Source organism: Tenrec ecaudatus, chromosome 6 (genome assembly GCF_050624435.1).
Source record: "Tenrec ecaudatus isolate mTenEca1 chromosome 6, mTenEca1.hap1, whole genome shotgun sequence".
Lineage (NCBI taxonomy): Eukaryota > Metazoa > Chordata > Mammalia > Afrosoricida > Tenrecidae > Tenrec > Tenrec ecaudatus.
The window spans coordinates 61,121,379-61,135,507 of record NC_134535.1 but is presented as its reverse complement, the minus strand read 5'-3'; the positions used below and the strand labels follow the sequence as shown (position 1 = coordinate 61,135,507).

The 14,129-nt window shown below is 44.2% G+C and overlaps 1 protein-coding gene across 4 annotated transcripts in view; it reads left to right on the top strand.

Annotated features, from left to right (window-relative positions):
* The first annotated feature begins 7,917 nt into the window (after positions 1–7,917).
* YEATS4 (YEATS domain containing 4) overlaps positions 7,918–14,129 on the top strand; it is a 28,824-nt gene continuing 22,612 nt past the window's right edge. For 3 of the 4 annotated variants that reach the window (XM_075551300.1, XM_075551297.1, XM_075551299.1), the window contains exons 1-2: positions 7,918–8,201; positions 12,192–12,311. In XM_075551300.1, coding sequence (XP_075407415.1) covers positions 8,151–8,201; positions 12,192–12,311 — 171 coding nt within the window. In that variant the 5' untranslated portion in view covers positions 7,918–8,150. The remainder of the gene's footprint in view (positions 8,202–12,191; positions 12,312–14,129) is intronic. The other variant, XM_075551301.1, reaches the window with a different exon arrangement.

Genomic DNA, 14,129 nt, shown 5'->3' with positions numbered 1-14,129 from the left:
GCCTCCTTTCTTTTCTTTCTTTTTAACAGAATGTTCATTTTATTGGCTATCATTTTCTCAAATACAGAAGCACACCTATTTGAACTGATGTATGAGTGAAAATTCCAAAGCAAATCATTGTCCCTCTCTTACACAAAAGTTAGCTTTGCAATTACATGGTTTAGAGAACAAATTTTCCTGAACTTTTAAAAATAGTACATAAAAACTCACTGCCATTGGCTCATTTCCAACTTATAGCTGCCCCTGTGGGTTTCTAACTCTTTTAAATCATTTTATTGACAGCTCATACAACTCTTATCACAATACATACACACATCAATTGTGTAAAGCACATTTGTATATTCATTGCCCTCATCATTCTCAAAATATTTGCTCTCCACATAAGCCCTTAGTATCAACAACTCCTTTCCCCCCTCCCTCCCCGCTCACCCCTCCCTCATGAACCTTTGATAATTTATAAATTATTAATATTTTGTCATGTCTTACATTGTCTGACGACTCCCTTCACCTATCTTTCTGTTGTCCATCCCCCAAGGAAAAGGTTATACGTTGATCCTTATAATCGATTCCCCTTTTCTACCCCACCTTCCCTCTATTCTCCTGTATTGCCACTCTCACCACTGGTCCTGAAGGGATCATCTGTCCTGGATTCCCTGTGTTTCTGGTTCCTATTCTGGTCTAGCTGGATTTGTAAGGTGGAATGGGGATCATGATAGTGGGGGGGGGGGGGAGGAAGCATTTAAGAACTAGAGGAAAGTTGTATGTTTCATTGTTGCTACCCTGCACGCTGCCTCCTTTTCCAGTGAAGGAAGTCGTGAATAATAACTAAAAGGCCACACCACTATTCTCTCCTCATCAAACAAGGAAGCAGTGCGTCACCCTAAGCCGCTTAATGATTCATAATGAGTGTATTCATTGATATGAGGCCCACAGCCTTTTCCAGTTTGCGTCAAAGAACTCATGCTGATAAAAATGAACCTAAAATCTTGGTTAACAAACACATCTTCGGTAGATTCGGTTCTTCAACCCAGGCTAAATCTTGAGTAGGATCCTTAAGCCACAATACGAGATGAAAATGTAATAAAAGTGCATTAAGACAGACTGACCTCAGACAGGACCCCGTCATGCAGTACTGTGCTACCTTCCACCGTTGGCAGCCAGGTAGCAGAGGGGAAGGCTGCCTGCATGAAGAAGGCTGTTTCCACGGAGCGTGTTGCCTCTGGTTTAGATTTTCCCAAAAATAATGCAGCTTCACAAGCAGACCCACGACTTATACTTCAGTCTACCACAGTCCTTTAAAAAATCCTCACATGCATCCCACTGATCACGAAGAACAATCGGAAAGAGTAGACAGTGTTGCCACTCTTTAACTTTGATTGTGTAGATTCAAGCATCAAGTCTAAATTCAGGAGGCAGATGAGTTTGCAAGTACTGAGGTTATTGCTAGTTAGCCCCAAGTGTGAAATTATGCTGTCGTTAAGAAATGAAGGATGATGAATAAAGACTTTGCAAATCACACGTGTGTCTCTTTAAGACCTCTCTAAAGTCTCTGAAGGAAAAATGTTTAAAAATTGACCTTGTGAATATATTTCCTGTATCCTCACTTGCCCCAAAGCACCTGGGTATGGCTGCGGAAGAATCCACAGGCTGCCTGCCTGCCTGCCAGCAGTGCTCACTTTAAATGCAAAAGTGCAAATCTCAAACCAACACTCACAGTTGCCCGGCCACCCCGGTCATGTCGCTGCACTGCTTCCTTTGGCGTTCTCACTCTCCAATGCAGCTTTGACTAGCTACTTCTCCTCCTCCTTCTCCTTCAGCGTCCCTGTGCTTTCCCCTCACACCTCCAGTCTCCCATGCCCCCTCCAGCCTGGCATTGCCCTGGGAGCCTAGATAGCTTGTTCACCCATTCAGACTCCAGTACTTCTCTTTCGACTGCCGCAGCCCCTCTCCACCAGCACTATCACTGTTACAGCTCCGGTGCACCATGCTGAACCACTGTTCCCTTAGGAGCAGGGCAGGAATGAGTTTTAGCCTTTTGCTCACTGTCACCTGGGTAGCATACGGAATATGCTGCCTGAGAGGTTACAAAAAGCTCACTCACTGCCAGCGGTGAGTCGGTGCCAACTCCCAGTGAACCTGTAGCGCAGGACACAACTGCCCTTGTGGGTTTGTGACTGTAACTCCTTTCGGGAGGAGAAAGCCTCGTCTTTCTCCTGGGGAGCAGCTGGTGGTTTCAAACTGCTGACCTTGCAGTAAGCAATGCAATGAGCCTCCAGGGCTCCTAACTTAAAGGCTCGCAAGGCTGAGGTTAGTTTATTGTGCCAACCTGGCCGATAAATACATGTGGGGTTAACTGAAGGGCAGGGGAGGATAAATGGCTCGGCGAGCCTCGCCTTTCTAGCTCTCTGGTCTCTTGCTTTCCGATGTTTGGACAAGGGTGCAGCTGCCTTAGCCAGTTCTCTGCGTCAGCTGGCAAGGCTCACTTCCTGCAAGACACCCCTGAGGAGAAGCCACATGGACCTACCCTGATGCAGCCCTGGGTGCTGGAGCACCAGTGTGGAGACCCCTGACAGCACTGAGATGATTACACATTCACTGACTTGGCTTTCCTCCTGCAGTTGGCATCCGAGTGTGTGTTTTGGGAGATGGAGAAGGACTTTGTGGATTGGTGTTGGACTAATGGGTTAATGTTGGACTTGTGGGCTTGGGCAGTACTGGGTTGGGATGTTTTCTTGAAGCTTAAACTCTCTCTTATATGTGAGTTTCTGTGGATTTGTTTATTTAAAGTACCCAGACTAATACAAAGGTAAATTCACCTAGTAGATCTGTGCAAGAAAAACCTGGGAATAGCTTCACCTCAGTAAATATATTTTTAGAAACAATAACACTGAACTCTCATCAAGTCCATTCTGACTCAGCACCTACAGAGGACTAAATACAGGCATGTACATAGGTAAATATATATATATATATATATATATATATATATGCTGATGGGGAAATCGATCTATGTGCATATATTTATAGGTTTAGTAGAAGGACATTGGGCCTCTACTCAAGTACTCCCTCAACACACGAATACTTGATGCTCACCTTCCCGACATGATCGCTGAAGAAAAAGCAGGTGCATAAGCAAATATGGTGAAGAAAGCTGATGGTGCCTGGATATCAAAAGGTATAGTATCTGGGGTCTTGAAGATAAACAAGTGGCCATCTAACCGAGAAGCAACAAAGTCCACATGGAAGAAGCACATCAGCCTCTGTGATCACGAAGTGTCAATAGGATCAGGTATCAGGCATCAAAGGCCCAGAACAAAAAAATCATATCTTTGTGAATCAGGGAGAGTAGGGAGTGGAGACCCAAAGCCCATCTGTAGACAACTGGACATCCCCTTACAGAAAGGTAGTTGGAAGGAGATGAGCCAGCCAGGGTGCAATATAGCACCAATTAAACATACAACTTTCTTGTAATTCTTTAATGCTTCTCCCCCCCTACCCCACTATCATGACTCCAATTCTACCTTACAAATCTGGCTAGACCAGAGCATGTACACAGGTACAGATAAGAGCTGGAGGGACATGGAATCCAACACAGATAAACTCCTCAGGACCAATATTGAGAGTATTGATACCAGGAGGGTAAGGGGAAAGTGGAGGAAAGTAGGGAGAACCGATCATAAGGATCTATAACTCCCTCCTAGGGGGATGGACAACAGAAAAGTGAGTGAAGGGAGACATTTGTCAGTGTAAGACATGAAAAAATAAAAACAATTGATAAATTATCAAGGGTTCATGAGGAAGGGAGGGAGAAGAGGGAAAGAATTTTTTAAAATGAGGAGCTGATACCAAGGGCTCAAGTAGAAAGAAAATGTTTTGAAAAGGATGATGGCAACATATGTACAAATGTGCTTGACACAGTGGATGGATGCATGAAATCTGATGAGTTGTATAAACCCCCAATCAAATCATTAAAAAAAGAAAGCCCAATGGAGCAGCACGCCTTTGTAACGCATGGGGGCACCATGAGTCAGGGCTGACAGCAGCCAAGGAGACATCCTAAACCTTATCATAGTGCTTTGAAAGTGTTCCCTCCTCATAAAACACAAGCTGGCTGAATGAACCACTTATGGCTTCTTTAGAGTATTATTTCTCCCTGTTGCTCCTTCAGATAGCTTTCATGCTCCCCAAGCCCACATCATTCCCTCACTACAGCTTCTGGCATTCCAAGAATCTGCTTCAAATCTAGAAGACCTTAACTAACTCAGAAGCTTACTCTCTGCCTCATCAATTTATTTCAGGGATTTCTAGTTTTAAGACTCTTCACCCTTTACATACTTGTACTTTGAAATTGCATTCAGAGCAAGAAGATGGTGTTCCCTTTGCCTATGCTGATGTAGGGTTTCTAAATCTTTATAACCTGGAAGGCACTTCTCAATGCTGTGCTCGGGGTATGTTTGTTTTCATCGTTGTCTTGACACATGGTGGGGCCTTTCCGTCTGGAAGCTTATCTGTGAGTTCTGGAAAGCTTTCCACAATCCTTTACTGAGGAGTTGCTTCCTTCTGTTGTCCTCCTTCTCTCTTTCTAGAACCCCTGGATTGGTCCACTGACCTTGTGTCCTGCTTTCCATCTCTTTGACTTTTGTTCTAGTTTCCAGGATAGTTCCTTAATTTTATCTTCTAAGGTTTTTTACTTCTGCTGCCATCATTTGAATTTCAAACAACCCTTCCACCCCCACCCCCATTTTCTGGAGGTTCTTTTTCCCCCCTGTTCTTGTGTTCTGTTCGCTGCATCTTCCTTTATTGGAGTAGCAAAAATAGTTTACATTTGTTGTTAGTTCTGATAACATGGCCCTGCTGGAAACTCACTTTCATGAAATGATCACTGGAGATAAGGGTGCTACAGCAAAGTGTTGTGAATAAAGTAGATGGTGCCCAGCTATCAATCAGAATAATGTCTGGAGTCTTAAAGCCTTCCTTGTCTTCAAACAAGCAGCCATCTACCAGAGGAGTCAACTATTCACACAGAAGAAGCACTTCAGCTTGTGTGATCCAAAGATGACAACTACAAAACTAGCATATGGTGAAGGGAAAAGTATCAGAGCTAAAATTACGAACACCCAATTTGTAGAAGGCTCTGGAGGACAGAGGGGAAAGCCATCTTCAGAGTATTCAGTCAGACTGAGCCACAGCCAGATCCACGCTAGCCACAAGCGAGTTTCACACAGCCTCACTATCAGGCAAAGACCACTGGCATCTTGATTATGTTGGATTGATTATTGGCCAGCTGACCTCCCTATAGACCCGACCTGAATTTGTTCTGGGTTCAAGTATCTCTTGTTCCATAACAGAAATTTCTTCCCTGGATGTTTGAATGTTGATTGGGTTCTTTTCTTTCTTATTCACTATTTGTATTTTTGTCTTTATATTATTGTTATTTTATCTTACCACCTTATTTCTATTTTTTTTTGTTACTGTTTGTTTTCCCATTCTATGAAGCACAGGAGGAGTAGATAAATCGGGATAATAACCCATACAAGGGTTGCTAGGGGATACAGGAGTGGGGTGTGAAGAGGAGGAAAGGGGATTTCAGGAATAAAAAAATGAAGGCAGGGTAGAGGGAGAGAACACTAGAACTGATTGTGACTACACAACTCATTTTAAAGGCAATTTATCCATTGGGGGAGGGGGTGTTCAATAATTGAGGTGGAAATAATTGTACAATTTTCCTTGATATGATTGAGTGATCCAGTGAATTCTATGATAGGTAAATTATGTGATAAGAAAGCTGTTTTGCTTTGTTTTGAAGAACAGTCGGAGGACTGTAAACCTGAAAGACTCTTCAAGAGAAAAAGAAGAGAGGGAGTGTGGCTCATCTGCCTTATGGCATGGGACTTTTCTTTGCCAAGTAAGCTGCAAAGTTATAAGAATGAAGGAGCTGATGTCAGAGGTTCGGGAGTAGAAAGGAATTTTAAATAATTACTAAAGAGAAAAGTGAGAACCAATAGTTTCTCAGAGTTGGGGGAGGCAGGGAAATGGGGAGCTAGTAACGAGTTCAAGAAAGACTATTCTAAAATTGATTGCAAAACTCTTCTAAATGTTTAAACTATTGTCTGATATATGAATTATGTCAATATCAATACCAAACCAAACTCACTGTCATCAAGTCTAATCTGACTCATAAGAGACCCTGTAGGTGCATAAGCAAACGTGGCAAAGGAAGCTGATGGTGCCCGCCTATCAAAAGGTATATAGCATCTGGGGTCTTAAAGGCTTGAAGGTAAACAAGCGGCCATCTAGCTCAGAAGCAACAAAGCCCACGTGGAAGAAGTACAGCAGCCTGTGTGATCACGAGGTGTTGAAGGGATCAGGTATCAGGCATCATCAGAACAAAAAAATCTTACCATAGTGAATGAAGGGGGAAGTGCAGAGTGGAGACCCAAAGCCCATTTGTCTGCCACTGGAGATCCCCTTGCAGAGGGGTCTGGGTGGGGGCGGGGGGAGATGAGTCAGTCAAGGTGCAATATAGCACCGATGAAAAATACAACTTTCCTCCAGTTCCTAAATGCTTCCCCCCACACACACCTGTCACCTACTATCATGATCCGAATTCTACCTTTTAAGTCTGGCTAGACCAGAGGATGTACACTGGTGCAGAGAGGAGCTGGAGGCACAGGGAATCCAGGGTGGGTAATACCTTCAGGACCAGGGGTGTGAGTGGCGATACTGGGAGGATAGAGGGTGAGTGGTTTGGAAAGAGGGAACCGATTACAAGGATCTACATGTGACCTCCACCCTGGGGGACGGACAACAGAAAAGGGGGTGAAGGGAGACGTCGGACAGGGCAAGATATGACAAAATAATAATTTATAAATTATCAAGGGCTCATAAGGAAGGGGGGAGTGGGGAGGGAGAGGGGAAAATGAGCAGCTGATGCCAGGGGCTTAAGTGGAGAGTAAATGCTTTGAAAATGATGAGGGCAATGAATGTACAGATGTGCTTTACACAATTGATGTATGTATGGATTGTGATGAGTTGTATGAGCCCCTAATAAAACGTTTTAAAAACAAAACAAAATAGACAACCATTTGTGAGAGACCCTGTAAGACAGAGTAGAACTGCCCTTGTGAGTTCCCAAGACTGTAACTCTTTAAAACCAAACACCAGAGCTGCTGCTCTGCTCGACAGCCAGGATTACAGTTAAATTGGAGAACATTAATTTATTACAGCACTGATAACGAAAACCAGGAGTTCTGATGCATTAACCTAAGGCCAGTGGTTCGAACCCTCCTCCCCAGCCCCACCAGCCACTCCTCAGGGGTAACTAACAGGTGTCCTCAAACCACCTGCGGGCCACACGCAGCCCACGGAGGACATTTATCCGGCCCGCCAGGTGTTTTTGCCGTTTTTTTTACTTCAAAATAAGGTATGTGCAGTGTGCATAGGAATTTGTTCATGTTCTTTTTTTAACTATAGGCCGGCCCTCCAACGGTCTGAAGGACAGTGAACTGGCCCCTGTTTTAAAAGTTTGAGGACCCCTGAAAGGTGATGGAACCCCTAAGGGAGCAGTTCCGCTCTCCATGGCTTCACAAAGGCAAAGGACGTGATCTGTGACACCTTGGAATCTAACCTGAGTAACTTGGCAAAGGGAGGGCGGATGGCTTAGCCGGGTCTTGGGCGGAGGTCTGGATGGAGACAACAAAGCTAAGGGAGACCTTTGTCTCGGCAAGACTTTGGAATGTGACACAGTTGGTCAATGAGAAGATATTGTTTCCAGGAAGGACTCTCCCGGTGGGTGCACGGTTCGGCGTCGGCAGCGCAGCGACGTCGGACGCCCGCGGTCCCGCCCTCTGCGCAGGCCCCGCCCTCTGCGCAGGCCCCGCCCCGCCCCGCGAGCCCGTTGCGCCTGCGCACAGCGTCACTGTCGCGCAGCTCCGCTTCCGCTCTCCTCCCCCGCGGGGCTGAATGGGCTTCGGGGACGCGAGGAGTTAGCGGTTACTCTGTGCGGCCAGGACCGGCGACCCGCCCTCCTTCGGCCGGACAGCCTTCTCCTGGGCCCGCGCGGGAGGAACGGGGCCTCTGAGGGGAGCGGCGACCCCGCCGGCCCCGGTCTCTTTCCCTGGCAGAGGCGGCGGCGTCTTCCGTGGGACAATATGTTCAAGAGAATGGCCGAATTTGGGCCTGACTCCGGCGGGAGAGTGAAGGTCAGTGCCAGCCCGCGACTCCCTCCGGAGTAGGCCCACAGGTCGCCCTTTCCCGCCTTCCCATGTCGGGGTTGAACCTAGCTTTCGGGGCGGGCGGCGAGTCAGAGCCTTGCTCCCCCTGCCTCCCCCATCCCGCTCCCCCCCGCAAGCGGAAGCTCGGCGCTCATTGGGCCCCTTCTTTCGCGTCACCCCTCCCCGCCACACAATAAACCAACCCGGAAGCGACCGGGTTGGGGCTGGGCGACGTTGTCGAGGGAACCGGAAGCCGGGAAGGCTGGGGAATCCTGGCTTGGTGATCCGCTGCGGGCAGGTCGCCAACCAACGGGATGCCACCGCTTGGCTGTGAAGACAGTGACCAAAGGCAAGCGAATTGCCATCGCCCCATGCCGACTCGTCGCCACCCTCTGTAGACTGGGTAGAATTGCCCCCTGTGGGTTCCCGAGACTGTAAAAAGCCCTTTCTCCCGCGGAGCAGCTGGTGCATTCGAACTGTGATTTTGCAATTAGCCCAACGTGTAACACTACGCCGTCAGGGGTAGCTCCTGAAGATAGTGACACCTGCAGCAGATGTTTGACTAGCAACTACTTAGCTAAACACTCCCTGTGGCTCAGATTTAATCCTAACCTGATGATGTGGTTACACGTTGGACTGCGATCCGCATCGTGGGCATTTTGAAACCAGCAGCAGCTTCGTGGGACAAAGACTGGACTTTCTACTCCTTTTAAACAGTTACAGTCTGGGGGGGGGGAGGTGTCGCTGAGTCAGCATTGACACAGCATGACAGATAGTTCGAAGGGTTATTTGGACCACACTACCAAGTCAGTATGAGTCCCCACACATAGCCTACTGAGTTTATGGTGTTCCCAAAGCGCCTGTCCAGGATTAATGAAGGTGTGCTAGGACGAACCACTGCCTGACACAGAAAGAACAGCCAGTAAATGTGAACCTGCAGTTTTTAGAGGGTAATCATATAGCCTAACATGTAACACATATTTCCACTTGGCCATCCAGTCAATTTATGACCCTACTCAGGGTTTCTGAGGCTGTCAGTCTTGACTACTGGAGCAGATGGCCTCATCTTTCTCCAGAGCAAGGGCTGGTGGAATTGAACTTGTGGTTAGCGATCCAACCAGCCCAAAGCTCATCCTGGCTCCCTCCCTTTGTTTCTCAAACCCAAAAAAACCTCTCACTGCCATTGAGTCGATTCCGACTCATGGCAACTCTGTAAAACTGTTCTTGTGGGTCTCCGAGACTAACTATAGGAGAGTAGAAAACTCCTCTTTTTCCTGTGAGGGGGGTAGTAGTTTCGAGCTGCTGACCTTGTGGTACTAGCATAAGGCATAACCCACTATGCTACAGACCTTGGCATATTAACTAATTTTTAAAGTAGGGCCAACCGAGGGAGGTTTTTATTTATTATAGAAAGGAAAGGAACCGTGGTGGCTTAGTGGCTACACATTGGGCTGTTAACCGCAAGGTCAGAAGTTTGAAACTACCAGCCACTCTGAGAAAAAGACAGGCTTTTTACTCCTGTGAAGAGTTAGCAGTCTTGGAAACTCATAGGGGCAGTTCTACCCTGTCTTATAAGGTCTTTGTGAGTCGGAATTGACTCCATAGCACTAAGTTTAAAAAGGAAAATGCCTTTTAAAAATCATCTACTCTTAATCTGTTCTATTGGCACCTTAAATCTTATTGACGTCATATTTTACATGCACACCTATCTGAAGATATGCTTTAATATCACCTGGAAAGAGAATATTTCTAAAATTTAAAAAGCAACTGAAATGGAATGGGGAAGAGATACAGGTAAAAGTTCTTATTATTAGAAACTGTAAATACCTACATTTTTGCCAAGGACTGCCACAGAACCATGGGTTAAATGTAATTTTGCGTTTTGGGGAAAGAATGACATATTTCTCAGCTTAGGTTCCAAAGCAGCCGTTCTCATCCTGTGGGTATTGACGCCTTTGAGGGGTCAAACGACCCTTTCACAGCGGTTGCCTGATTCATAACAGTAGCAAAATTGCAGTGATGAAGTAACAACAAAAATAATTTTATGGTTGGGGGGTCACCACAACATGAGAAACTGTATTAAAGGGCCGCGGCATTAGGAAGGTTGAGAACCACTGTTCTAAAGATCTGTAAGTGCAAGTCCAAAATGAGATTAAGCTGGCAATCTACAAATGCTTCTCCACCAGAAACGGGTGTGAGTTAGCATGAGAACTACACGTTCAACTCCCCTTCCTGTTTGTTGTGTTCTTTCAGTCACATTGTTCTAGCATACATAAATTCGCCCATAGGGGAACTCTGCACTGCTTAGTAACAACATAGCAGCTCTGGAAGCTTATGCACACACCACATCAGCACTTCTTGTACTTCACTCAGTCCTTTAACCTGAAGCCCTGTCTCTGGTGCCCCAAAAGTCTTATTACAGCTCATGCCATGACTATTTAAGTTCTCGTGCAATTTGTCTTCATCTGAATTAACTTCAGGCTCAAGGTATTAGATATGTTGTTAGACACCATGGAGTCGGGTCCAGCCCTATGCACAACATAGTGAAAGGCCGCATAGTCCCGCACCATCCTCGCAACTGTGCCTTGCCGAGCCCATTGTGTCAGTCCATCTCATTGAGGGTCTTCCTCTTTGCTGCCCCTCCACTTACCAGGCATGATGTCCTTCTCCAAGGACGAGTCTTTCTTGATAGCATTTCCAAAGTACTTAAGACAAAGTGTCACCATCCTTGCCTCTAAGAGACAACACTCTGACTAATTCTTCCAGGACAGATTCGTTTGTCCTTTTAGCAGTCTATGGTATTTTCAATATTATTCTCTAGCACCAAAATTCAAATGCATCAATTCTTAGATCTTCCTTATTCAGTGCCCAACTTTCACATGCATGTGAGGCAATGGAGAGTAACATGGGTTGTGTCAGGTGCGCCTTGGTCCTTAAAGTAACTCCTTTGCTTTTCAGTTCTTTAAAGAGGTCTTGTGCAGCAGCTTTACCTACTGCAGCGTGCCTTGATCGCGTGACTGTGTTTCCATGAGCGTTGTGAATCCAAGCAAGATGAAATCCTTGACAACCTTGACCTTTGCCCCATTTATTATAAGTTAGCTACTGTCCAGTTGTGAGGATTTGGGTCTTTACATTAATTTGCAATCCACACTGAAGACTGTAATCCATCATCAGCAAGTGCTTCAATCCTCACTTTGACCAAGCAAGGTTGTGTCATCTGCATATTGTAGGTTGTTAATCAGCTTTCCTCCAATCCTGATGCTGCATCATTCGTCATATAAACCAACTTTTCTGATTTCCTCAGCATATAGATTGAACAATTACTGTGAGAGGATACGACCCTGACACACCTTTCCTGGTTTTAAAACATGCAGTTTTTGTTCTGCTCCATTCACACAACTGCCTCTTAATCCATGTACAAGGTCCATATGAGCACAATAAAGTGCTCTTAAATTCCCATTCTTCTCAAGGCCATACAGACCTCATTTCCCACACAGTCTAATGCTTGGTAGAGTCAATACAATACCAGTAAACACCTTTCTGGTAATCTCTGCTCTGAGCCAAGATGCATCTGGTATTATTAATTTCCCTTGCATTCAATGCAGTTGCTGATTATCCAGGCACAATGAAATGTTTACATTTTGTAAAACTCTTTTTCCTTATTTCTTACTGTGCATTACAGTGGCACATCCCTTTACATGTGTGGTATAACATTCTTGGTCTTTCAGATACATTCCTACTCTTGAACAAGTTATCTCTGGGTCACATGCAACATTTTATATTTTCAATAGAAGTTTCTTGTTTCTGTTTGCATTTCCAGCACAGTCTGGTTAGATATTTGAAAATTATTTTTTAGCCAAACTAGGTTGTTCGCCACTCGTGTAACCCATTCCAAAACATACTTTCACAGCTCTCATCCTGTGTTTATTTTAGGTAATAGCATGATATTTGTTGACTTTTACATTATTTTTCTTTTAGGGAGTTACTATTGTTAAACCAATAGTTTATGGGAATGTTGCTCGATACTTTGGAAAGAAAAGAGAGGAAGATGGACATACTCATCAGTGGACAGTGTATGTAAAACCATATAGAAATGAGGTAGGCTTTTTCCCCCTGTAACTTTTCAAAGCTACAATTTGTTTGACTTAAAAGAATACAACATTCTTGTATAGTAACTTTCGGATCATCAAATTAGCCTAATGTAGAAATCTTGTCGTCCCCCCCCAAATGGAATGAATTATTAAAGTCTGAATTTTCACGAATGTTTTTAATGATTTGTTTTCCTTCTAGGCTATACATATAAATCTACATATGAATATATGTAGACTTATAGCTTAAGTGAATAGCTTAACTGTAGCCATGAAAGTTATTTAAGTATTAGAACTGGGAATTATTAAGATAAAAAAATTAAATTCTATTTATGCCTATACCAGAATAAATTGCAAATGATCAAATATTTAAGTGAAAGAAATAAAATTAATAGAAGAAACCCTAGAGCTTTAGAAATGTCTGATTGGAAACACGTAGAAGCCAGAAAAGAAAAGGTAAATTTTACGTCATAAAAATAAAAATATGTTCTACCTCAAATCCGGCTGGACCGGAGCATGTACACTGGTACAGATGAGAGCTCTCGACACATGGAATTCAGGACAAATAAACCTCTCAGGAACAGTAATGGGAGTAGAGATATCATGAGGGTAGGGGGAAGATGAGAGAAGAAGCTGCAAAACAAAACAGTGCTGTCAGGTTCATTCTGACTCATAGTGACCTTGTTAGACACAATTGAACCACCCCAGTCAGTTGACAAGGCTGTAAATAGTTATGGGGCAGAAAGACTTTTTCTCCTACAGAGTAGTTGTTTGGTTTTGATACACTGAACTTGGGGTTAGCAACCCAACTTGAAAACCATCTGTCACCATCTATTAATAATTAATAATTAAAATGTGGAATGTGTAAAGTATGACTACAGGAAAATTGGAAGTCACCAAAAAAGAAACGGAACACCTACGGATCAGTCTCCAGGCATTTGTGAGCTGAAGTGGACTGATACTGGCCATTTGAATCTGTCAGTCATATGGCTAACTATGCTGGAGAGTGGCAAATCCAAGATGAGTGCCATGGCATTCATTGTCAAAGGAATATTACAAGATCTGCTTGAAGTATAAAAGACATATGCGTATGTCTATACTCATACAAGAAAATCAAAGTAATAAAACTATTGTTCGAACTTCTGCATTCACCACTAAAGCTAGTGATGAAGAAATTGAAGAATACTGCCTTCTATAATGTGACATTGATCTAACATGCATTCAAGATGCATTGATAATTGGCAATTAGAATACAAAAATTGGAAGCAAACAGGAAGGGGATGGTAGTGGGAAGGTACAGCCTTGGTTAAGAAATAGAGCTGGAGACCACATGATGGAATTTTGCAAGATCAATGACTCCATTATAAATATCCTCAAAAACATAAATGATGACTATTTGCATGGACTTTGACAGATGGAATACCAGGAATCAAAGTAACTGCATCTGTAGGTAAGAACTATAGAGAAGCTCAATATCAGCAGTCAGAGTGAGGCCAAGGGTTGCCTGTTGAACAGACCATCAATTGCTCATATGTAAGCTCAGGTTGAAGTTGAAGAAAATGAAAAGTCCACAAGAGCTGAATACCACCTTGAGTATATACAGCCTGAATTTTGAGAATCTTAAGAACAGAACAGATTTGATTAGTTCATCACTGATAACAGAAGACCTGATGAATTGTTGGGTAAATGAAGAGAGCAAAGGGTCATTAGAAGAAGAAGAAAATCGGTAAACAAGCGGCCATCTAGCTCAGAAGCAACAAAGTCCACATGGAAGAACACACCAGCCTGTGTGATCACGAGGTGCCGAAGGGATCAGTTATCAGGCATC